The following is a 27,453-nucleotide window of genomic DNA, read 5'->3' as shown; positions in this document are numbered from 1 at the left end:
GAATTCTCATGGCACGATTCAGAGCATATACATGGCGTGCTCTCTTGATTAACAAATCCTACTGTGAAACACCAAATCAGCTGCTTATTTCTACTTTCATATAATTAATGCAGTCTGTTCTTTCCAATTTCTATGATACAGTAGAAAAGCTCTCTTTTTCTCTGCATGCTTTGTATTCTAGCTCCTTTTAAGAAGCTTTTTCTCATTTCAACTTATTTGTGCAGTTTTATCATTTCATTTGAATAGCTAGTTAAAGCTTCTTCTATTTTTCTAGCCCTTTATATATTTCTTTAGTGTTTCACTTATTTTAAACACCTCTGAGTGCATTTTATTTATTTTTCCTCTAAATTATTGGAAGCCAATTGCTCTATCTGAGCTAAAACATGGTCTGCTTTTTGCTGAACATTTGCAATATTCTTCCCAGATAGAGTTTTTACTTCTCCTTTTCTGGTTGATTTTCCCTTTCTTTCTCCAAATTCATCATTGCTGACATCCAGGCAGTATAATTACTAGTCAGCAACTGAATTCCATTTAAAATGATAACTTTTACTGGTCTCCTTTTTTCAGTTTCAGTGTTTACACTGAGAGAGCTCTTTTCAACCTACTGGTCAGTGTACAGCAATCTTGGAAGTCCACCTTCTCAATTATGTTGACAGTGTAGAATAACTGACAATGCAACAACTGCCAAAGTCCTTGAAACAGCTTTGCCAGCAGCAGTGACACCAAAAGCTGTTCAGATAAGCAAGATGAAACTGTTCAAATAAGACATTATAGAGAATTTCAAGTAGCTCATAGAAATAGATACATTTTGAAGGTCAACATGCTTGGGAGAATGGTTTGCAAATGAGCACCAAGCTGAATATCTGGAAAGATACCCAAAGCAGCATATTTTCTTTTCCCTGGCTGTTACTGGATTAGACATGAAAAATTTCATAAATACATGCAGCTGATATATCATGGTTCTAATACATGTATGGAAGAAGGTTGTTGGTCGACTGGATTCTGCAGCTTAACTAACTTAACTTGTGCAACTCATAACTAAGGGTATGGCATCTAGGTCCAAGAAAATCATCATTCCACTGTATTCAGCCCTCATCAGATCAGTCACTGAGTACATCACCCCCTTTGGTATATAGTTGACCAGGCACATGCAACACCTGCAACATCCACAGAGGTTCCGCACAAAAAGGATACAGGGCATAAACAACATATCCTACACAGATTGTCTCAAAGCCCTAGCCCTATACTCAGCCTTCAACAGAATGTTCAGAGGCAATCTATGCCTGGCATACAAGGCATCCTTTGATCCCTCTTTAATGGACCTTCTGCATATCTGCAAAACAAACACCAGGATTACCCGATCAATGGACTTAAAACTTGCTTGCGACATAAATAAGACATGTTTGGAGAGACAGGTATGTGTGTCAGAGACTACCCGTTCTGTGAAATAGGTATCCATGTGAAGCAGAGTTTTCCCCTATCCCAATTTAAGCATAACTTGGACAGGTGGATGTAGAATTGGAAATTCACCTGTGGTATGGGACCTATGTTCCTAATGGACAGTAGCAGCCTGTAAATGATTGACCACCTAAGCCTAAGCCTACACACACACACACACATATATATATATATATATATATATATATATATATATATATATATATATATATACCCCTTAGAATAATCTTAGTGTTCCTAAAGCTTGTCAGATACATTTGGGATGAATGGTGAGCCTTAAAAAGGCCCCTGTGGTCATTAGCCTAGTATACACCTATGAACTAATGAACCTAAGATAGATTAGACATTTCTTGCTTGTGAATCAGTTAATTAGCACTTCACATGTAATTCTCATTATCCATCTTATGGAACATATCATTCTGTCATACACGGATTAAAAAAAAAAATAAGACAACAAGTATATAATTCTATATGGCTAATATTTTTGTATTTATCTTTTGTTGACCGGGTTAGTCCCACTAGGCTAGTACTTCTTTTCAGAGGAGACACGAGTTGGTACTTTTACTACTGGGGAAATCTGGCCAGGGCATTGGGGAACTTACTGTTTGCAAACGGGAACTAAATTCATTGTTATGCTTCCTGTCTTCTGGTATGGGACCATAGGTGGCGTGAGGAAGCAGGAAGCTGAAAATCAAGCATGGAGGATGGAGAAAGCATTTTACAGGTGTCAAATGTGAGCGAAAATCAAACAGGAGAGATACTGAATATAGTAAATAATGAATTGGAGGTTATGCGGAGTGATGAGAGTGAAGAAAAGAGAAAAGAAAGAGCAGAACAGCCTGTTAAAGGGCAAGAGGAAGCAACTGGAATAAGCATCATAGATTTGGAGGAGCTATTCCAACAAAATTTATTTGCAACAGATCCTACAATACCTGAATGTGTTGTTACAACCCTCCAGTCAGGAGGGTTGCGGGATGTGTACTTAAAAGAATTAACTGAGCAGAGTGAAACGGAAAGTGAAAAGGCAGTATTGTGGGGCAAAATAATGAACAGAATATAAGAAGAGGAATTTCAAGAAATAAGGGCAGAAGAAAAGAAATCATATGCACAGACTGTAAGAGAAAGTGAAAGAACAGAAGAAAAGAAAACAGAATTAAGAAGAAAAAATCGAGTAAGGATAAGTAGCAAGAGAGAAAAAGAGCTTGACAGGTATGAAATATGGGACACCATTATTTCACCTCTGGGCATTGAACCCAGAGAGATAAGAGCATTTATATGTATTAACAAGGACTCTTTCTGTGACACTTTTTTTGAAGAAGCACATTATATGGAAAAATTCTTAGAGCAACATGAAAAAAGAAAAAATGAAAATCTTTGGAACTTACATGTTGTACAAGCATTTAATGGAGAAGCAAAAGAATATATGTACAATTTTGTACAGAAGTTGAAAGAGATAATTAAAAAATACTATTTAAAAAGATGTGTATAGGGATGTAACGGACACTACAAAGATTTATGAAAATAGAGGTTTATGGACTGGAGGATGGGAATGTGGTGAGATATTGCAAATCAAAAGTGAGAAAATAATACATGTGCCCAGTATAATTAATGTGGAAGGGAACAGAGGATTTAATTGTTAAATACTGGGGTCAACCAAATACATGTTTTTTTTTTTTTGTGGTAAAAATGACCATTTGACTAATAACTGTAATAAAAAGAAATGTTTAATTTGTGATAAATCTGGTCATGAAGCAAAAAACGTGAACAAAAATGTATAAAGTGTGAAAAATAGGACATTCGTGGATGGACTGTAATATTAAAGAGAATCATACAAAGGAAACAAAGGTAGAGCAAGTAAGACAGATTGTTTTAGTAAATAATACAGAACAGATACAAAAAGAAAATAGTAATGAGGAAGACATAAGGGTGGAGACAGAAGAACATGCAAGGGAAGAAGAACAAAAAGAACAAAGAGAAAGAAGAATTAAGCATTTCAAGTGAAGAAGGGGAAGATAAATGGATAAGAATCAAAACTAAAAGAAATTCTATTGGGAAGAGAGTGAAAAATAGAAAATGCAAATTTAAAAATGTAAGTATAGGAGAAAACAAAAAAGAAAAAGGATAAAAATAATAGATACTTTTCTATGAAGTGAGAATTCTAGCCATAAATGTGAGTAGTAGAAAACATGTACAATGAAGGTTGGGAGTGTTGTAAAGGTGTAGATTGTTAAGATATGGATATCATAATATTGATAGATATAAGAATAACAACAGAAGAAGAAAGAATTCAATTAAATGGATTATGGGAAGGTAAGGTTACACATAATATACGAGAAGAAAAATGCTCAGGAATAGCAGTTTTATCTAAAGAATGTACAGACATTCTGGATTGCACATTCCTATTATTAAGAAGAATCTTAATATTAGATATAAGATACAAGAATCAGATACATAGAATGGTTACACTTTATGCATATACTTTACCGAAGCAGAGAGAGAGAGTATGTTTATGAAAATGTTTTTGATTATGTTAGTTTGAATATGCAAGTTATAACTGTAATTTAAGATATAGGAGAAAAGAATGGGCAGCTGTAAATGTTATTTTGGAAATGATTAAAAGTGGTAAAATGTATTTATGGGAAAACAAACATTGGACATATAAAAGGGGTAATTTGAGAACTGAAACTGATTATTTTATATTATCAGAGAGTTTAAAAATATTACATAAAGTGATTAAAATTGCAGGTTTCTCAGATCATGTAGTAATTTGGATAAAGATTCAAGAGAGAATAGGTTATATAAAATAGGCAGAGGTATAAAGAGAATTAATGAAACAGATTTAAATTATTATGTAAGGAAAATAATACATCAATTATGGTTAGATCACATAGACATGAGAATATTTTATAAAGACTGGAGAAGTTGGTGGATTACTTTAAAAGAAAAATATAAAAAAGAAGTACTGGAATGGCAAAGGAAAAAAAAATGCAAGATAGTTGCAAATATAAGAAAATCAGTAATCAAGCCTTTAAAGACATAATAGGTAATAAAAGTTTCTAGAAAAAGAAAGAAAATTATATGAAATGAATCAAAAGAAAATTAAAAAAATGTTACTTAAACAAAGATACTTTTCACAAGGAAGAAAAGAAGAAGCAGCACCATACCTATATAAAGTGGTTAAAGAAAATAAAAGAATAATAGGAGAATTAAGGAATGATTTATTTATTTACATTCGTTTACTGGGAAAGTCTGATTGGGCCAGAAGCCCACTTTCAATGGATGCCCAGGGAGAAAAGCTCCACAAATCTATAAGCAAATACAATAATTAGCTAGTACAACAGTCTGTGTTTTTTTGAATAAAGATAGTAACAATATTGGACTAGTTTCACCTTAGCTTTGGCGCTCTTTTATTTATTCTCAGTTGGATTGGTGTGCCATTTTTTCTCTTTTTTGGTTTAGCTAGTACAATACTATACATACAGTAAGATGGAGAATACAAGCATGGCAAAAACATCCATACTTGTGTGATGAAGGAAGTGTAGTTAATATGCAAAAACAAATAATGCAAATGATATATAGGCCATCATGAATGGAACTTAAAAAAAATTAAACGAAGAAGAAAATGAGAGAATGGAAGGAAGGATTACAATGATAGAATTAAAAAAAATGAAAACAGTAAATGTACAAGCAGCTACAGGTTCAGATGGAATTGAATATCTAATGCACAGAGATATACAAGAATGGCAAACAAAGAAGTTATGTCTTGCCATAACATTTCATCTGTGTTGTTGATCTTCATCCATTCATCACTGATGGGTTGTCGGTTCCATCCTTATACCAAGCTTGCGCCAGCCAAAAACTCTCGAGCTAAACTTTTACCCATACTACCCTTCTCCCTGTTACCTCAGATCGAGTTTGCCCATTATTAGTAAAGCAGAGGCAGTTTCTATGCAAGTACCCTATTTCAGGACTTGGACCCAAAGTATCCCCCAGGAGCCTTAGCAGGGGGAAGGAGGGTGGGACGTGATGAATGGATGATGATGGAGATCAACAACACAGATGGAACGTTATGGTAAGACATAACTTCTTTATCTGATGTTGTTAATCTTCATTCCATTCATCACTGATGGGACAGAGTCCCCAGCTACCTTGTGTCACTTGAGTGGCCCTATGGAAGAATATTCCTGAGCACCATTGAGCGAAATGAAGCTCTTCCGCTGGAGACCAGATCCAATTTCTAATGAGTGATAAAGGTATGAGGAGTAGCCCATGTAGCTGCTGCACAGATATCGTTCAAAGAAGCTCTTGAGTGAGACGCCACAGGAGTAGCTACAGATCTAGTGAAGTGAGCTTTGATTTTCTGTGGAATAGGTTCTTTTTCATGACAGTAGATGAAAAGTATACAGTCTCTGAGCCATTAGGAAGGGTTACCTTAGAAATTGACGTTCCCATTTTAGGACCAGAAAAGGAAACAAATAGCTGGTGAGATTTGCACATTGGATTTGTCCTATCCAGATAGAATCTCAATTGTCTTTGTACGTTTAACGAATGTAGACATTATTCCCCTTTATTTGAAAAATTTGGGAAAAAACTGGTAGGTCAATAGTCTGGTTAATGGAGAAGTCCGAAATCACTTTAGGGAGAAAGGAAGGATTTGTCCGGAGTAATACTCTGTCCTTGTGGAAAATCAAATAGGGACATTTTATGCTTAGAGCATGGAGTTCTGAAATTTGCCTAGCTGATGTGATGGCCACCAGAAAAAGAGATTTCCATGACAGAAATTTGATGTCACAAGTTGCTGCAGGTTCAAAAGGAGGTTGTGTCAAAGATTGTAAGACTAGTTTAAGGTCCCATGGTTCTATAGGTTGTCTGACAGTGGGTCTGATGTGAGAGACTCCTTTCAGAAAGGTTTTACACAGACAATGTGAGATCAAAGCAGAATTCCCAAAACCATTATGAAAGCTTGAAACGGCAGCTAGGTGGACTCATATAGTGGAAGCTGCAGCGTCTTCTGCAAAAAAAATTGGACAAGTAATCCAGAATTGCAGTAACTGGGGCTGTGTACGGATCTAGTTTTCTCTCCTTAGACCACATCGGAAATCTCTTCCATTTGTCTAGATAAAGTCTGCTGGTGGATGGTTTGTGAGAGGCCAGAATAATATCACGTACTGGGGAGGAAAGAATGTCATGTCTGGCGATCAGCGGAAGTGGAGAAACCAAGCTGTCAGCTTGAGACTGGTTAAGTTCGGTAGGCTCAACCCTTGGGGGGTTGAGAAATCAGATCTAGAATTGGATCCAGAATTCACGGTTGACATAATAGGTGAGGCCGAAGAAAGGGGAACCATACTTGGCCAGTAGGGGGCTATGAGGATCACTTTGCTTTTCAACTGAAGAGCTTTCTTCAAGAATTGGAGAATCAGAGGAATGGGGGCTAAGCATACAGAAGTCCTGTGGGTCAATCGTGGATTAACGCATCCCTCGGGGACTCCCCCTACAGGGGGATTAGGGTAAAGTAGTTGCTGCATTTGTGGTTGGATGGGGAGGCAAATAGGCTGGAGCAAGGCTGGCCCCAACAGCTGAAAATTGTTGTTGCTATGGCCGGATTGAGGGACTACTCATGAGGTAGGAGAATACATCTGCTGAGCTTGTCTGCAATCACGTTGGCATCCCAGGGAATATACATTGCTATCAGAAAGCGGTTGGAAGCCCATTGCCAAATTCTTATGGCCTCTCAACATAAGGGGTAGGACTTGGTTCCCCCTTGTTTGTTGATATACCAGACTGCTGACATGCTGTCTGATTGAATGGCAATTGTCCCAGAAATAAGGACAGACTGGAATGCGTGCAATGCTAGAAGCACTGCCCGCAGTTCTAGGACACTGATATGCAGACTGGCCTTCATTCTAGACCATGTGCCTTGGACTGTCATTCCCTGACAATGCCCCCCCCCCCACCCTATCAGGGAAGCATCCATGATCACAGTGGCTCTGGGTGAGGAGAATGGAAGGGGCAGCTCCAAAGTTCTGTCTCTGGCCTCATCCACCACATTAGGTCCTGTTTGCAATGATTTTTTATTTGAATCTGGAAGGACAAAGGATTATGATTTGGGTACCACTGAGATAGTAGAAGCCACCGAAGGAGTCCCATGTGAAGTTTCACAAGAGATATCATTAGTATAGAAGTTGCCATAGCACCTAGGAGCTGAAGGACCTCTTGTGCTGACACTTTGTTTTGACAGAGTATCACCCGGATTTGAAGCCTTAGTCTTTGTAATCTGTGTTCTAGAAGAGAGATCAAACAGGAGTGGGTGCCTAATACTGCTCCTATGGACTCTATGGATTGGGTCGGCATCAGGTTGGATTTCTCCCAATTTATGAATATTCCCAGAAGGTTCACCAGAAAGAGGGTGTATTTTAAGGCCGTTACCAGCAGATGCTTGGTGGGGGCGGTGAGGAGCCAATCATCTAAATATGTAAACACCCAGAATCCTTGCAGTCTCAAGTGAGCTGTCACTACTGCCATGCATTTGGTGAACACTCTGGGGGCTGTAGAGAGTCCGAAGGGCAGAGCATGGAATTGGTAGTGATTGGCTCCCAGCCAGAAGCGAAGTAGTTTTCTGCAGTGCTTGTCCATTTTGATGTGGTAATACGCATCCTGAAGTCATTGAACACATCCAATCTCCTTTCCCCAAAAAAGGGAGAATGAACTGAACCGTGACCATGCAGAATTCTGTTTTGCGACAAACTTGTTTAAATTGCTGAGATCCAAAATCGGTCTCCAGTTCCCTGTCTTTTTTTTGGTACCAAAAAGAATCTTAAGTAAAATCCAGATCTGCACTGGTCTGCAGGGACTGCCTGGATGACTCCTTTTTTGACACAGCCTTTTTATACCTAGGGCTGCTTCTTCCCTTTGACTGGGTGGAACATCGGGAATTTGGCTTGGTGGCTTTGGGTAAGAATCGAATGGGATGTGGTAACCTCTGGTTATTATCTTCTGCACCCAAGAGTCGGTGGTTATTGATTGCCAGGCAGCGTGGTGCAGAGAGAAACATCCCGCAACTGCTTCCTGAGGAAAGCAATTGGGCCGCTCTTCAGGAGTGCTGATAGGACTGTCCAGAGAATGAGTCTCTGGGTCCCTGGTTATGCAGGTCCCCTCTGCCTCAGTAGCAGCGTCTTCCAGAAGAGTTACCCCCTCTGCCTCTGGGAGTGAACTTGTCACGTGTGTCATGAAAAGGACCCTGAGACTTCTTGTGCCACAACTTTCCACTCCTCTGATTCCTGGAGAAGGAATGCTGGGGGATAGAAAAGCATACGCCTACGGCAGACAGGGTCTTACCATCCTTCTCACACCTGGCTAGAGTGTCCATTACTTTTGGGCTGAATATGGCAGATGCTTCGACTGGAGCATTAGGGAAGGAAGGCTTAAAGGGGTCTGTGAAATCACACAGGTGCATCCAGGCATGACGTCTCATACTACGCCTGAACCAACAGCTCTTGCTGCCCCTTCAGTTGCACGGGATATTAACCTTATGGACGAGTTTGATATCAATTCCAGGACTGCGAGCTGCGAGGCAACTTTGTCACTCACCTTGTCAGACACCTGTCCTGATAAGAGTTCCAGAGAGTTCGGAGATCAAGTCTCTTTGCAGCCTCATAAAATGTGTCAGACAGTTCAAGTACCATATGGCAAAGGTCGATGAAGCAAAGACTCGCTTCCCTAATCAGTCTACTGCCAAAGACTCCCTGTTAGATGGGTGAATAGTCTGGCTCTCTTCGGCAAGCTTTTTCTTTGTGGCTGTCGCCAACACCATAGCATTTACTGGTAGACCTTTAGACCAATGTGGGTTCTCCTCGGGGGGAATAGAATTTTATCTGGTCTCTGTGGGATTGGCTCAACAGAGTCCAGATTCTTCCAGGCCCGCCGCTGCACCACGAGCTGGACTAGCTCATCTGCAGGAGGGGTCACCCAAGAGGTAGATGGATAAGCACAAAAGGCCTGCAGGAAAATGGATTTCTCAGAGGAAGGATTTTTGAGCTTCCAGTCACCCCTCTGTTTCAACATTTCAAGGATGTCCCCAAGGATGTCCCCAAAGAAGAAGGAAGATAGAAGACAACTGAAAAACTGGAGACTGACTGTATTGAAAAATAATGATTATAAGACCTTTATGAAAATAATACAAAAGAGATTTGAAACTAAAATGGAAAATATTATGGAAGATAGTATATATATATATATATATATATATATATATATATATATATATATATATATATATATACATATTTATATATATATATATACACACACACACACACACATATATATATATATATATATATATATATATATATATACACACACACACATATATATATATATATATATATAAATAATATAAAATGAAAAGGGTTGTAAAGAATTATTCATGATAGAGAAATTGTGGATGATATTATGAATAGAAAAGAAGAAGCAAAAATCATGATATGAGACCTTAATACGGCATTTGACACAATTGGACATGAAATCTTATGGGTAATAATGAAAGAATATAATATAAGTGAGAAAGTTAGGAAATTATGTATGTCACTGTATATTAATAATAAAATAAAAATATTTGCAAATGTCTGGTTAAGCCAAGGGGTACTCTGCATTAGCTATGAATGTGATAGTATGCAAAACAAATTACAAAATAAAGGAGATGGGGTATATAATACCTGAAGGGTTAAGAATTCCAGTTCTGTTAACATATGCAAATGGCATTATAATAATTGCAAAAAAAAAAAAAAACTGGATAAAACAAGTAACTTGCACAAATGAGTGTCTATGGCTTTAAATAAAGAGAAAAATAAAGGTTTAGGTGATGTAGTAAAGACAGGGGTATATGTTTTACAATGAATGAAATATCCGTGTAAGGTATAAAATCTGGGAATAAAGATGTAAATAGAATTTAATGGGGAAAAAAAAAAACAAGAGAAAAAAATAAAACAAACCTGCCCTTTCTGGAGAGCATATAAATTATCATTCAGAACAAAACTTATTTGATAAATTCAGTACTTATGGGAAACCAGCATACTTAGCAAGTATTTTTATGTTGTCAACAGTATTTGAAAAGGAAATATTGCAGATAATTGCTTTCATTTATATGGGGTTCTCGATTAGACCCAGTAAAAAGAGGAGTTTTGTATGTAAATAAAGAAGAAGAAGGTTTAAGGTTAATTAACCCTGTGGTATATGCTGCTTCATTAAATTTGCATAAAGTGTTACAGTGGATAAATGAATAAGATGACAGATTAGTAGTAAAACTGTATAAATATAAGTATAACACATTTTGGGGTGTGGTAAAAAAGATTAAAAGAGAAAAAGTGTATAAATGAAGAAATAAAATATTACAGAAAAAATATTTTTGGGAAAAATAAAAATTGATGATATAAAAAAGATAGAAAAATATGGTATAAGAATGTAATGATAAAACATTACTATGTAAAACCATAGGGAAATCTCACAGATGAAAAAAATTAAAGCTACAAAAATAAAGAAGCAAATGGTGTAATCAGAAAGTGGACTATCATTTTTTTGTGGAAACTGGTAATAGATAAATTGCCAGTAAAAGGAAATAAGCCATTTAAAAAGAAAAGTAATAGAATATGTTTACGTTGTCCAGAAGAATAAACTATAGAAAATGTGTTTCTGAAATGTAAAAGAGTAAAAAAGTCATGGGGAAAGCTATGTACAGAACATTTTTTCAAATATATAAAAAAGAAGATAAAACAAACATAGATATTATAAGAACAGAAGTAAAGAATATTTTAAAAGAATATATAAAACGTTATTTTATGTTATATGGTTTATATGGAATGAAAGAACAAATGAAATTATGTTTAATGGTAAATTTATTTCAGCCACAATATTAAGCAAAATCAGATGGAGGAAATTATGAATACGTATAAACAAATGTGCATGTTTATATTTTTATACATTTATAAATATTTGGTAAATAAGAGTCATTTTTGTATATAAATAAAGGACTTTTTGATCAATATTAGATACGATGGAGAACTTCTGCTACCAGGGCAGTTTCATCTCTCATACAGGTAACTGCAGAAGGAAGTTTTGTTTAGACTTGGAAAAACAAGTGCAGCATTCAATAGACTATCCAAAATCTGGAGATCAATAGACATTGCACTGTTCACAAAAGTAAAGTTATAGGAAGCACTGGTGCTGTCTACACTGTTATATGGTGCTATGGCCAATCACAGCATCAGCCATGAAAAAAATTGAGGCTACTCATCATAAATAGTTAACATGCATTTTGGGAATATCGTGGAAGGACAAAGTAAAAAATGAGAGTGTTAGAGAAAGAATGCAACAACACAAACTTGAAAATACCATTATGGAAAGAAGACTACGTTGGTTTGGTCATGTTAAACACATGAACACTAGCAGGATTCCTATACAATCCCTCAACCAGGAACTAGCTGGATACAAGAGAAGACCAGGCAGACCATGACAAAACTGGCAAGGAGTTGTGACAAGAGATCTCTGTCACTTGAATATCACTTGGGAGGAAGATAAAGCAGCAGCAGCTGATAGGACACAGTGGATTCAACTTGTGGTCCAATGCATCATTGATGTGAGATGAACTGAAGACCGAAGACTCTTTTTAATGGGTGCTGTGCGATCTTTTACATCAACCTGAGCTACCACCAACTCAAACAGATGGGACCTCGATTTAACATCTCATCCAAAAGGACAGCGCACTCAGGAGTGCAGAATCCTCCTTATGCTACACTGCACTGTCTGTAATTCATCTATCTGGTGTGGGAATAGAACCCACAGCTTTCTGCACCAAATGAGAATGTGAATGTGCTACTTGCTACACCACTGACACTAATGTACTAGAACATTAATGTCTTCTACTTAAAGAAATAAAGATTTTGCTTAATCTTTACTTTCCTTACAAAAATAAGTAAAAAAAGGTAAAAATACAGAAAGAAAGAAACTTACATTTCTGTTGACAGGGCACTGTGTTCACTGCAACAGTCAACATCTTCATTAAAATTCTCATCATACGTCTCATCAAGAGATGTGTCCTCTCGACATATAATAGGCAAGCGACTGTCTCCAGAGTTAGAACTGTGGGAGTGATGATAAATGAATGGGTGAGATAGTAATAAACAATTATATAAATTTTCTCAGCTGCTGTAACATACAACCTCCCGAGGGACAGGTTAAGAATTAACAACCCAAGACTCAATGTATTGATACACAGTAAATGAATTCAACTAGCTTTCAAGTTCTACAGAAAAAATAAATACCGGTATATGCACTTCAAGCCACAGTATGCAAGCCTGCACAGCAAGAGTAACTAGAACATTAAATATGATCTTGGTCGTATTTTCTAAGTTAATTAAATAATTTGTAAATACCATTAGGAAGCAAATCACTGAGCAGAGTTAACAAGACCAAATACTTTACCATCATGTTTTTTTAGGCTGTTAACAAAGGGCGTGCAATACAGTACAACAATATGAGAGATGCAGTGATACCATTTTGTTTACACAGAGCTGCAATACAAAGCTATAAATCACCTATATGCAGATAACTTGCACAATATTAACTACACTCTTAACGGTATGTTCATTGGGGAACAGATCTTATATATTCATGTTGTTATCCACTTAAAACGTCTGCACATATTAATGCTTTTTGGTTTACAAAATAAATAAATAAATAAATACTAAAGGGAACAAATGTCATAGACTGAGCCCAGTACTGTAACTGCCATCACAACCGAAATAATGCACAAAAAGGTCCAAAATGCATCAGTAACAGCAAATGACTACATACCGCACTAGTGCTTCATAGTATCGGCTTCTGTTTCAGTGATGCAGAACAGGAAAAGAAAGACAGAAAGAAAGAAAAAATGTACTTTAAGAAAAAAAATGCCTGCAGACAGTATAATTTGCAAACATACAGGCTGAAGGAGAAACCTTAGAAATGATTAAAAAAATTCACACAGTCACTGTGAAAACAGAAAAAAAATTGTTAAAAGTTAATGAAAATGAATGCCACCATTTAAACTCTTCTTCTTCTTATGTTAGTCTTCTTAATGTTCTCCTGCAGTATATTTATTCTTCATAATAAAAAAATGAATGAATAAGTGGGACTGTCCAGGCAAATTGGTCATTCTTTGATATGTAATCCCTTTAGGTATCAGTGTATTGCATATAAATGTACCTATCTTCACAGACAAAAAGAAACAAAATTATATACTTACTATAACAACAGACTTGAAGTTATTCCATATTTATCAGCTTCAGGGCTAAGACCAGCAGGACTTAAACAGTCGAGTATTTAAACTTTCCAAGCCTCCTGGCCCTTCCCCTTCTACCCACAGTGCTGTGTCACTAAGGACTCTTCTCCAGATCTCTGTATGTAAGCCTGTTGTAAGCTGTAAGGTACAGCTCCATTATTATGGTCAGCACATAACTTGTGTACCTGTGACTGCATGTCCCATCTTCATCTCCTTTGGGACAGAGTCTCAAGCTTAGGCTCTAACAGTGGTTAATCAAGGGACAGTGTCCCTGACAACTACAGATCTGAAAGCAGCTTCAACCCACAAATCAGACCTACATTAAAGAGGCAACAAAAGAGTAAAGCACTATTTATATAACAAACAGATAAACAGCATCTCAAAGTGCACTGCTAGAATCTACTGGTTAATAAAACACAGCTCTGGAAAAGAAGTGTAGGACAGAAAAACAAACTAAACATCCTCTACCAGTGAATTCCTACAGAGTGTGAAGAAGGGAAAGAGGAACTGTTGACAACCTTGATAAACGAGTAGACGTAGTAGGCAAGAAAATGTCTTGAAAGGATGAAAACTAAATAGGTGACAGGCAATACTGATAAATATATAAAACTAATCAGTATAAAAGAATAATGCAGCCAAGCACGGCTTAAAAGCATTAATTTATTAAAATACAGGTAAGTGCTTTCTTGCAGGTACACTGCACTTCATCAGACCATAGAATAAAACTACACAACAACCATTTAAATAATACAAACAATTAAACAATAATCTAATCAACATAATTAATGACAAAGAGAAAGTGCCTTTAAAACTGGCTTTAAAGGTATACACCCCTTCAAGCCTGGTGCTCTTTGTGCAATAAGCTTAAATATCCATTTAGATTCTGCCAATCCCAATTTATTTCCCACCGCTTATTAACACCAATTATTTGTAAAACTATAAAAACAAATATATGTCCAGGATTATCACAGACATGCTTATACAATGCACTAGTAGGGCTGCGCCTTCGTATATAACCTAAATGTTCCATTATACACTCCTTAAAGAAGAGTTCAATTTTCCCTACATAAAAACATGAAAAAACCTTTATACCGGGTCAGATAAACTAGATGTATAGAGGCACAGTCTGCATAAAACTTCGGTTCAAATCTGAACCCAAAAGTAGGATGTACAAAAAATCTTTTTATCAGATATAGAGCTACAAGCTCTACATCTCCTACATGCATATGTACCTCTTCTGTCCGACTGTACTAGGGGTCTACCCTGATTAATATTATAGCATAATTCCCTCTTCAAAGTACGTCTATTCTTAAACCTAAAGGATGGATTTGGGACAACCAGCCCTTTAATTTCATCATCAGCTAACAATACAGGCCAGTTCCTCTCAATAATACCACATATTCTCTTTATATCATTAGTATAGGTTAAGGCAACCTTATTTCTCCTGGACTTAGAATATACCATACTCTTCCTCCACTTACTATTCCCCTCTACCTTAGAGGAATAAAATGGCTTGGCTCTATCGCTGCGTATGTTAGCAAAATCTAACATGTCCACAGACACTTCATTACTACTACTACTATAGCCCATGGTTTTAAATTCATCTTGTAGATGCCCAACTGCTCCAATAAAGGCCTCATCATTAGTATACAGCCTAGACATCCTAAATATCTGCCCCGAACAATATTGCCAGAAATATGGCTGGGGTGCATACTGGTCTGGTGTAAAAGGTTGTTCCTATGACAGTCTTTTCTAAAATGTGCAGTCTCAATAGAAGCATCATTCATTTTAGCAATCTGTATATCCAAAAAATCTATTTTATCAAATGCAACATTCTGCGTAAACCTCAAAAAGGAGGTGGATGAATTCAGGTATAACACAAACCGATTTAAATCATATAGCGAGCCTCCCCACAAAAGAAAACTATCATCCACATATCTCCTATCCAGTTTAATATATTCATTGAACCCACTGGCTCCAAAAACAAATTCTTCCTCCCACTGAGCCATAACTAGTTTGGCATAGCTATTGGCACATGCTGTGCCCATAGCCATGCCAACCTTCTGCCAGTAGATACAATCATTAAATATAAAAACATTACTCTCAAGGATAATTTCTAATAAAAAGAGAGAGATCAGCATAACCATTTCTCTCGAATAAGAACTATGCTTCAAGAGGGCTAGTCTAGCTGCTTGAATGCCCTCAAGATAGGGTATAACAGTAAAAAGAATTGACACATCTAAAGTCACAAACCAGTACTCAGACATATCAATATTCTCAACCGTCAAAAACAAATCTCTCAAAAAATGTTCAGTATCCTTGAGCACAGAAGAAATCATGGAAACCACTGGCCCCAATTTATCTTGCACAAAAATAGAGAAGTGGTTCAGTCACCCAACCCCTTCCCGATACACTGGGTCTTAAAGGAGGTCTATGGAGCCCCTTATGTATTTTGGGGAGGCCATATATACAGATAATCACTGGAAACTCAACAGTAGAATAAGTGAAAAGCTCATGATCTAATATTCTGCACATTAGAGCATCATATAAATAGTCATAAACCCTTTTAGCCATTAAATCAACCTCATTTCTAGATATACTTACATAAGTTAAATCATCTCTCAGCATCTCTAACTTACTCTCAATATAGTAAGCCCTATCTAACACAACAACCGCTCCACCCATATCTGCAGGGCAGATTTGTATAGTTTCATTCGTCTTCAACTCAAAAAGTGCTTTCCTTTCATCAGAGTCCAGTTACAAAACCTTTTATAACTCCCAGCACTACTCAAAAGATCCATCTCACATAATTTAATAAATGACTCCAATGATGGAGCAAGTACAGGAGAGAAAACACTATTTTTTTTATAAACAGCCTCATTATACAAATTATCAGTAGCCATATTACCATAACATTACATTTCACATAAAACAACGTAGATCCATAACAACATCACTAAAATCGGAAGGGCGTGAAGGTATAAACGACAAACCCTTCTCTAAGAGTCTTACTTGTGCTGGAGTCAATATATATGTTGATAAATTAACTACTACTGAATCCCCATTCACTCCGGTGGCTTAAGATAGAACTTCCTTCCTCAATCGGGCAACATATTTTTTCTCTTTCTTCCCTGGCTGCGAGACCTCCCTCCCTTGGGCATGTCTATGTGCTTGAAAGTTACTGGAAGCCAGGGAAAAGAATTAGAATTAGTAGAGTTAGCTGATACAGAAGTCAGTTCTTTACGTCTAGCTCCAAGTTAATTTTGCTGACTAAGTGCACTATTGTCCACAGGAGTTGATGTAGTAGCCGAAGTTGTACAATGCACAGTTACTCCTCCATTAATAGAAGCAGAACAACTATGGGTGTTCTTCTGCAGTTACTTTTCCTCCACTCTGGGAGGATGCAGCAGCAATATCAGACTGTACAGAAAACATAGCATTATCATGGGACCAAACAAATATATGACCCCTCCTGAAATCATTACAGTCCCTTTGTAGCTTAGTTATTTTCTGTTTCTTTAACCTACTCTCATAGAGATAAGCTGCATTACAGAGCTCATCAAGCCCTTGGTCAAGTGCTCCACATAAAAACTTTCTCTTAATTTCAGTTAATGCCTGCGCCATTTCTTTAGACAACCCAAGTTCAGAACTTTTAAAGTAGTCGATGAGAAGCTGCATATAATTGAAACTAACCTCAAGGTTAAGCACTTGCCATTCCTGTAACATCTCAGGACACGCCTCCCCTTGTGTAGGCATTTTAAGTACATAGAGTCCTCTCGGAACTACTTTATGGTGGAGGCACGCTTCCATGTACAGTCTCTCCTCTTGTAAGTTCTTAATTTTAAATAACTTACTCTTGATCACTCTAAGCGCTGAAGAAAGTCCTTCACGGTCAGTACAATCATTGTTAGCCACATTCTCTTCCATGAATTCAGCTCTTAGTAGAGAATTAACAGAAGTTGTCAGCAAACTCATCAGACATTCCTGTGATTTAAGGTTCACTCAAGTAGTCGGACTATAGCCAAGCCCTATATCTAGCACTTCAGCCATGCTCCATTCAGTACAGTCAAAAGCAGTCAACAAAAATCCAATAAATAAAAAAAACAACCAAACAGTAAAGGCCACCTTGTACCAAACACAGAAACCAATCAGTATAAAAGAATAAGTCAACCAAGCACGGCTTAAAAGCATTAATTTATTAAAATACAGGTTAGCACTTTCTTGCAGGTACACTGCACTTCATCAGACCATAGAATAAAACTACACAACAACCGTTTAAATAATACAAACAATTAAACAATAATCTAATCAACATATTTAATGACAAAGGGGACGTGCCTTTAAAACAGGCTTTAAAGGTATACACCCATTCAAGCCTGGTGCTCTATGTGCAATAAGCCTAATTATCTATTTAGATTCTGCCAATTCCAATTTATTTCCCGTATCTCCTCCTCGCTTATCAACACCCATTATTTGTAAAACTCTAAAAACAAATATATGTCCAGGATTATCACAGACATGCTTAAACAATGCACTAGTAGGGTCTTGCCTTCGTATATAACCTAAATGTTCCATTATATGCTCCTTAAACGAACATTCAGTTTTCCCTACATAAAAACATGAAAAACCTTTACACTGGGCCAGATAAACTAGATGTGTAGAGGCACAGTCCGCATAAAACTTTGATTCAAATCTGAACCCAGTAGTAGGATGTACAAAAATCTTTTCATCAGATATAGAGCTACAACTCTACATCTCCTACACGCATATGTGCCTCTTCTATCCAACTGTACTAGGAGTCTATATATAAAACTAGCTAGATAAATGAACACAGGAGATTATCCAGCTCCATACTGATGAAAGCAATCCTCTCAGCAGTAGTCAGACAGGACTTCCACTAATATTGAATTACTCCTCAAAATACAGTCATGGGATTGACCTCTACAGGGCCACTTCCAAAGAATACCTGAATAAAGCTAGTAGAACTCTAAGACATTTCCAAAAGTGACAATATTGTGAACTATCGGTCCCTGGTGTTGGCTCTTTAGGCCAGTCCTTGAGTCAGGATTGTAGTGCGGAAGGCAGCAACATCATCAATTTGGGTAAAATTGGGGGTGGAACAAGATTACATTACATTTCAGAGCCTCTGATGGAGAGTGAGGACACCTGTTCTTTGTCTTTCTTTCTTGAGACTGGTTAGTTTTAGAAGAGAAATAATTATAAATAGAAAAACAAAAGATGTAAAATTATAAAGGTCATCCAGAGAGGGGAGGCCCATCTTTCTCTGTGGGAGGACACAAATCAAGTCTTTAACAGGCTGGATGATGAGTACCTTTCCAGCTAAATGGGTACTCTGCTCCTGAGCTCCTCCTTCAGGGAGAACAATCCCAGCCATACCATTGTATCAAGGCACATGCCTGATTTTGAGACCATACTCACATTATATGCACTGTAAAGTTGCAAATTTCCTTTAGGCACCCAAACTTTTAACACAAAAGCACAGAAATACTGACTCATACTATATGAACTGAAGAACTCAGAAACTTACATCACAAGTACTTCAGCTTGCAAGCAATACAAACATATTCAACTTTTTAAGCCTCATTTTTGCAGGCTGGCAAGAAACCCTGCATCCCCCACCAAGCATTCTAATTCTCAGTCTAAGAACACTCAGCTCAGAGAAAGAGCAGTCACATACAGATAGTGTAATGCCTGCCTCATTTTTGCTGGAGCTGTGAAATTGGACCATTAGCAAGAAGAGACATACAATTAACAGAATCTCATTCATACATCTCAAAGAAGAGTACAATAAATAACTGAAAACTTGAACTGTAATCCTCAAGCAAATATGACATGCTTGGTTGATCTCAATGACTGAGTGTAAGTCAGAGTCACAGCAGGATACATGATAGCCCAGGGAAGAAGTTGGAGACAGTGTCTACCAACTCTTCCTTGAGTAAAAACTCCAGGAGATACTCAGACTTATCCAGAGCATTTCTGACATGATGACTGTAAAACTGGGATAGGTAAGATGAAGAAACACCCTTGCCACACCAATCTAAAGCTTGAGACACCAGTCCAAATCTTGAGACCCCTTGTTAGACAGCAAGGTAGCAAAATGTATTGGACCCTGTTGCCTATAATGCACTGAAAAGATCACATGAGAATCAGTGCAAGGACAAGAGGTCAACTGTTCTACACACTTAGACTGGAGCTGGAAAAACCTGACTTTATTTTGAGGGACAAAGACGCAGAATTAGGGTGTCTTCAGGCTGCACAAACTGAATTCTAATGGCTGGCTCCACAGAAGGGATAACATACTATTCCTCAGGCCTCCTTCCTAGGAAGTCCATAAGGCATTTATGAGGAAATGGAACAGGGGATCAAGACCAATTTAGGCTGTTCCTCACGAATCTGACTGCTTCTCCAAAGTAGGAGCCATCAAGGGATATAAAGTAATGCTGGTGGTGGACTTTGTTCATCTGAGAGATAATAGTCTCAGGGTCCTCTGACTCCTCAAAGAACACAAAGTGCCTTGAACCCTCCACTACCTATAGGGATAAGCTAACTTGTACAGACAAGCAAGTGACAGACACATGCCTTGAGTTAAAAGACAGGGCATCAGTGTGATATAGTCTGTCAGCCAAATGGCATACACTGATGACAGGTTTGAGCTAAGCCTGGTAAAGGCTTTATACCATACTCTCTAATGATGTAATCTTGCTTCTACAACACAAGTTCTCACTATGTCATGCTCCTCTACAAGACAATAAAAGCAATGTTGCTGCTGACTCAGCTGGTAATTTGGTAGCCACATGAGTACTTTGTTTGGTGTTTCATTATTTATTTATTTATTTGTCTGTTTATTTATTTAATATTTTTCAGGGTAGAACACTGATTGTACAATGACCAGATACAGGCTCAGGCGGGGTTACATCATGTAACAAAACCACATACAGTATACAAATACCAATGGTTAATGTTTATGAGTAAGCACAGAAAATCTGAGAAACAATATCTATGCAGAAAAGATCTGACAAATCAAATATATTTGCAGTTACATAACTGTAAAGGGAAAGGTACAATACAGTTAAAGGATAGGAAGAAGTGGTGGAAATATGAGTAGTAGTTGTTAGGTCAGGAAAGCTAACAGATACTAGTAAGATGAAAGAAGGCATTAGATTATATTTGTAGTGGAGGACTTCCAAGATGGCTGCACATTGAGTAACAGCTTACTGTATTTCTCCCTCTTCTAGTGTGAAAGAGAAACTCAGCAAAGAAGGCCAATAGACTTGTGTTTATGGGTAAATTTCAGTAATGGCTATGTATGTGCCTGGATGCCAGGAATAAAGAAATATAGAAGACCTGGAAAAATAAATCAGCCACAAATAGTGAGGAGGAAACACTGACTGGGGAAAGTTCTGCAGCTGTCCAGCAGAAAGCAATGCAACCTTCAGACATGACTTCCAATAACCTACAGGAAGATATAAGAGAACTGCATACAGACCTGCTTAAAACAAACAAAACACTTATGGAGTATATCAACAGAAACAACAAAAGGCTGGAAAAATGGAAGAAGTTTTAAACAGATATTCAGATGAGATGATAAAGCCACAAAAATCAGAGGGTGAAATGAAGAAAAGGCTGGCTGAATATGAGACTGCTCAGGAAGGGATGTTTCAAAAATAATAGAATTAGAGGACAAAGCACACAGGGAAAACCTGAGATTTTCAGCTATATCAGAGAAGCTGGAAGGAACAGACTGCATTAATTTTATGAAAGCACAAATAAACAACTGGACTGCTATTCCACAGCAGGAGTTGTTAGTTGAAAGGGCACATTGTGTCTATTATTCTCCAAACCAGGCTACAAGAAAGCAACCTAGACCTTTAATATTAAAGATGCAATCCTACCAGCAGAAGGAGTTGATTCTGACAAAACTGTGGCAGAAGGACAAAGTACTAAAAGTGAGAGAGAGCAGAGTGTTTGTGGAGAATGATTACTCATTGTACACCAGACAGAAGAGGAGCAAATGTATTCCACTATTCAGGGAATGTCGAGATACAGGTGTGAGATTCAAACTGCTGTACCCAGCTGTCTTCAAGGTATTCTTCCCCAGAGAGACAAAATCATTTTTTGATGACGTACATGCTAAGGAGGAAATACAAAAGTTTGTCCAACAAAAAGAAGCTGTGAAAAAGGAGATCATACTTCTTGTTCTCCTGGTAATAAAGACCAAGGAGGGACCGTACCTGTGAAACCTTTTCAAAATTTTCAATGGAAAACATTGGAGAGAAGGAATGGAGCACAAGAGTAGACTAGAAGAATCAACAGTACATTGGAAATGAAGCAGAGACTGGATTTCGGATATGAACAGTAATAAAACCAGTAACTTAATATGGGATTACAATGCAATAATTATGTCTGTGAAATATGACAGAACAAGAAAATCTGCAAATATTGGACCTTCTCAGAATTTGTTGGACTTGTGGGGGACTCTAAAGCATATGCCCTACTTCATGTCATTAATGTTTGGGAAAGTGCTTTGGGGAGGGGAAGAGGAGGGAGAAAGTTAACTGTAAGTAACGATTTTTTTTAAATAGTACCAATTTTGTGGTATGTGGTTTTCTTTACATGCTATAAAGTTTTTTTCAGTTAGTTGTAAGCGTAATGGGGATTGTAAACATGTGTTGCTGTTCTTTTTTTCTTTTCTTTCTTCCTTCTTAGCTCTTTCTTCTTGTTCAGTTTTAAGAAATATAAGCACTGCAATGTAATAAAAAGAGGGAAAAAAAGCCCAGTGAAAAACTATGATAAAAGAAAAATGTGTGTGCTTTTCTCATTCTTCCATGGGGAAATAACTGGATTAAAGACTTGATTTAGTAAAACATTTTAAAACAGAGCAAGTAAATGAAAAAGAACATTGAATATTATGAGGCTTTTCTAACAAATACATATGCTCAGTAACAATTCTGCAGCTGGTATTCATGTTTCCATGGAAACAATCTGATAAACATAAACCAGCTGCCTGGTTCTCATTTCTCCATGGAAACAATCTGATAAAAAGAAACTGGCTACAGTGTGGTGGACAGTGATTGGATGGGGGAAAAAGAAAGTAGAAACTGGCTAGGAGATAATGTCCTCTGAAAGCATTCAGGGTTTTTCCCAAGTAGATTATTTTCTCTGAAAGCATTCAGGGGCTTTCCCAATGTAGTTAATGTTCTATGAAAACTTTCAGGGGGTTTTCCCAGCAGGGACAGCCATAAAGATAACAGAGAACCAATCAACACTTAGCAGAAGCACTGGCTGCATCATGCATCTTAGTGTGGATAGCCTTTCTTTTAGGTTAACTCAATTCTGTGATTGTGGCTGACAGTTTCAGACTTTTGTTATTGTTAGGAGTGTAAAACTTCAATATTTGAAGGTGTACATAGTTTTCTGTGTTAGTATTAAGTTAATAAGTTTTAGGGGGGTATTGGAGGTGTGTTTGCTTTTTTTTTTTTTTTTATGTTTGAGGGCTTTCAATAAAACAAAGTTTTATAAGATGTGACATAGGGTCAAATGGATATAACAAGAAACAACTGTATAAAAGTTCAACCTGCCAAACAGTGTATGCATGTAACACAAAAGCTGGCACGAGACATTTACCAAAAAAGGTGTTATACATAACAGGCGGGAATAATAACTTTTTAAGGTGCTTTTATTGTTGTTGTTGTTTGTCTTTCAGCTTTTTCCTGGTTAGGGGTAGCCACAGCAGAACTCTGGTCCGTTAATGATTGGCAGTAGATTTTTACAGTGCCGAGTTGCCAGCTCGACGCCCAACTTTCAACGAAGGCACGCCCATTCATGCATGTCTTTCAGAACGCCACTCGACCACGGAGAGGACATGCAGACTCCACGCAGAAGGCACTCCACACACTCCAGCCGAGAATCGAACGGAAGAAACTCTTGCTGTGAGGCAACAACACTACCGCTGCACCACCGCAGATCAATGATGCTTTTTATTAATGTCTTTAAATGTAAATGGCTTCACAGATAAATAAAAACAAGAATTTGTAGTGAACTATATTAAAGCTGCATTGTGCAAATAGCTGTTACAAGAGACACACTTAGAATGAACTGAACATGTGAATTTGATAAAGAAAGGTTTTCAGGAAGGTTATTCAGTGGAATACCTGGGACAAAAAAATGAGGAGTACTTATATTAATTGCAAGAGGTGCTCCAATAGTGATAGAAGAAGATAAAAAGATAATAATGGCAGTTTTGTAGTGATAAAAGGCTACTGGCAAGGGAGGAGGATTATATTATAAGGACGACGCAGTGGTGCAGCTGTAGCATTGTCGCCTCACAGCAAGAAGTTCTCCGGTTTGATTCTCAGCTGGGGTGCCTTCTGTGTGGAGTCTGCATGTCCTCCCTGTGTTTGTGTGGGTTTCCTCCAGGTACCCCGGTTTCATCCCACATTACAAAGACAGGCGTCTGGAGCATTTCTCCCCGGGCCTATGCTGAAAATTGGCTTTGTTCCAAGTCAGACTTTCCCCGGTTAACAAATGTTAAATAAATAAATAAAATATTGGCATGTGTTTACATTCAACCTACAACTGCTATAATGGAGCTTATGAAAATTCTGGGAGAAATAATCAGTTTTCAGCAAGGAATATTATTTATAAGTGGGGACTGGAATTTGATTTCCAGCAGTGAAGATGTGTCGGGGGGGGGGGGGTGGCAGAAGGGAAGATATAACACAGCAGGGTAGAATTTTGAAGACATTTATGAAACTATTTGGCATGGAATATGTACATTCAGTAATAGGTTGGTGTGAATTTGCATATTATTCTCCAAGATAAAACCTGAGCTAGGCTACACTGAATTTACATTTCACAGGAACATGTGCATTTAATTGAAGATCTTGAAACTCGCTTAATAACTATTTCAGATCATGTGCCAATAATACCTAAAATAAAAGCAATGGGTAATGAAAAAGAGACATTCACGGTTTCCCACCTATCTGTTGAAAGGAGAGGGATTTAAGGAAAGGGTAATGGAGATTATTCAGGAGCTGTTAGAGACGATAGAAATTTCTTCTGAAAATATAGCTGGGGGCGGGATAAAATTAAGGTGGAGTTTAAAAATAGGGTGGAAATAGAAAGGGAGCTCTGGTTAAGAAGTAACAAGAATTATTTAGAGCAACCAAAAATGTTAAAAGTATTGCAGAATGGGTGAATCTCACAGAACAAGAAGAGGATCAACCGCAGAATGCTAGGCAGAAAATAAGAGATTACCTCAATGATATGCACGAGCTTAGAAATACTGTTGTTAAGCAACTGTTTTTTGATAATAACACTAGAACACAAAAACTTTTAGCACAACTGCTTGGGAAATGGAAAGAGCTGTCACCAAACTTAGGAAGCCTATAACAAGAAAGGTAACAAGAGATCCTGTAGAAATATTTTGGAAATTCTATGAGAGTCTCTATAAAGCAGAGAAATATGAAAATCAAGAAAAGATACAGATGGAAATGTTTATGGATGAATTAAATATGCCAAGGTTAGAGGCAGATGAGGCTCAATTACAAACAGTTAGGATAGGAGGAGATGAGATAAAAATTGTGATGTATAACCAATCTAAAGGGACGTCCCCAGGAATAGATGGTATTCCTGTGGATACTTGGAAGCTAGTGGAGAAAACTAATAAAGATCTGAAAGGCTTTGTTTAACAGTATCTTAAGAGAAGGAGCAATACCACTGTCCTGGAAGAAAGCAGTAGTAGCTATAATAACTAAAGAGGGCAAAGATCCATCAGATCCAGCTTCATACAGGCCATTTCAATCCTAAACCATGATTATAAAGTGTTCATGTCCATAGTGGCTAAAAGAATGGCAAAAATAATGACAAAACTGATAGAAAAAGATCAAGGTGGTTTTGTGGAGGGGGAGGCAAACATTTGACAACATTAACAGAACAATGATGAAGAAGAAGATGATCCAGAGGGAAGCAGAATGTAAGAAAATACCATTGTTGTTGGTGGGTCTTGATGCAGAGAAAACATTTGACAGAGTAAATTGGGACTTGATGTGCAGGACAATGGAAGCATTTGCATTTCCTGAAAAAAATTATAAGATTGATTAGGAGGATATATGATATAGGATATATATATGCTTGAGCAGAGGTGCCAGGCAGGGGTGTCCTCTTTTCCCTTTATTATTTGCATTATATTTAGAAAATAAGGGACTCCGAAATTCAAGGATATAATTGGTATGGTATTTAAGAAAAAAATGGCTTTATTTGTAGATGATATTATTTTATACCTGACAAAACCAGGAAAAAAAACATTACAGTGTTGTGGAATATTTTGAGACAATTTCATATCTTTTCAGGATACAACATTAATGAAGCTATAACAAAGCCAATAGCAGTAAATTATGTGCCCACACATTAACTGGTTCGGGCTTGCCCATATTTATGGGGACATGATAAAATAAAGTATTTAGGAGTATGGATTAACAATGATTCTAGTGTGGCAGCTAAGGATATGTGGGAAGAGACTAAACAAAAGATAATACAAAAACTGAGAAAATGGAAGCTTTGTTATATGGATATGGATAGTATGATACAAGCATTTAAAATGTTTTTAGTCCCTTTAGTCTTACACACAGGCCAGGCAAATTTTTATCAACCAGAGGAGAAGTTGTGGGTAGCAATTAATAAGGAGCTGAAGGACTTTATCTGGGAGGGGAAGATGGCAAGAGTCAAGTGGGATAAGTTGAGTCTTCCAGTAGAACAGGGTGGATTGGGATTAACCAATTTGAATGGGGTATTACACAGTTAAGACTCCTATACATAGCACAAGCAGAAAACTATAATTCAAAGTGTAAAGGAATGAGTGAACTGACAGGTCATGTATGGCTGGACCTCTGCAGGAATGGATCCTGAGAGGGTATTTGATAGTTCCTTGATCAAATCCCTCTGTAACCTAGTAAAATGTGCCAAACAATGCAGCACGCTTCTCAAACCTGTCCATCGCCCCAAACTCCCTATTAAGGGGATGAACAGTGAAACTCTGTTTGGCAAGTTTGTTTTTAGTGACCACCACCATGATCATGGCATCAATGGGCACCCCTTTAGCTGAAACCGCTTTCCCCAAAGGTGATCCCAGAATCTTCTCCGGTCTTCTGGGTATAGGTTCAACTGTGCCAGGTTCCTTCCATGCCCACCAAGAGACCAAATCAATAATCCCATTGGTAGGCTCCAAACGAAATGTCTTCTGGAGGTCATTGTGGAGGATCCTTCAGCTTCACTGAAGTCCGTACCCTCTGTGACTGACCCTTGTGGAGAGTGCAAGTGCTTCCTCTTGCACTTCTTCCTTGAGACCTCGTTAGTGAGGTGTTCTGGACAGGTATCAGAAGAAACTGTAATACCCTGCTGAGAAGCCTGGAGATCTCGGACTGGCTGTCCTTGTGGTAAAGGATGATGAAGTTCTAAGTGCAGAGACATCAGGGTAGAAGGTTGAGGATCAGAGGTGGTTAGATCCATCTGTCCTGTCAGAGCACAGAATACCCTCTTCACAACCTCAAAGGCTGATCATTCCAGAGAGAGAGAGAGATAGAGAAGACCCTGGCACCAAGAAAGCAAGCTTCTGGACTGCTGCCCTCTCCTGCTCCGAAGGCAATCTCCTTGAGGAGGCAGCC

The 27,453-nt window shown here is 37.7% G+C and overlaps 1 protein-coding gene across 5 annotated transcripts in view; it reads right to left on the bottom strand.

The window, feature by feature from the left end:
• The window catches only part of LOC122815212 (voltage-dependent L-type calcium channel subunit alpha-1C-like), a 2,602,552-nt gene that overhangs the window by 292,276 nt on the left and 2,282,823 nt on the right, over positions 1-27,453 (bottom strand). For 3 of the 5 annotated variants that reach the window (XM_044087523.1, XM_044087521.1, XM_044087524.1), the window contains 2 exons: positions 13,306-13,332; positions 12,463-12,591 (listed from right to left, as the gene is read on the bottom strand). In XM_044087523.1, coding sequence (XP_043943458.1) covers positions 12,463-12,591; positions 13,306-13,332 — 156 coding nt within the window. The remainder of the gene's footprint in view (positions 1-12,462; positions 12,592-13,305; positions 13,333-27,453) is intronic. The other 2 variants (XM_044087522.1, XM_044087520.1) reach the window with 1 other exon arrangement.

This window comes from Protopterus annectens, chromosome 11.part0 (assembly GCF_019279795.1).
Source record: "Protopterus annectens isolate FY-2018-M chromosome 11.part0, PAN1.0, whole genome shotgun sequence".
Lineage (NCBI taxonomy): Eukaryota > Metazoa > Chordata > Ceratodontiformes > Protopteridae > Protopterus > Protopterus annectens.
The sequence above is the reverse complement of the archived record's forward strand: the minus strand, read 5'-3'. Positions and strand labels throughout refer to the sequence as shown.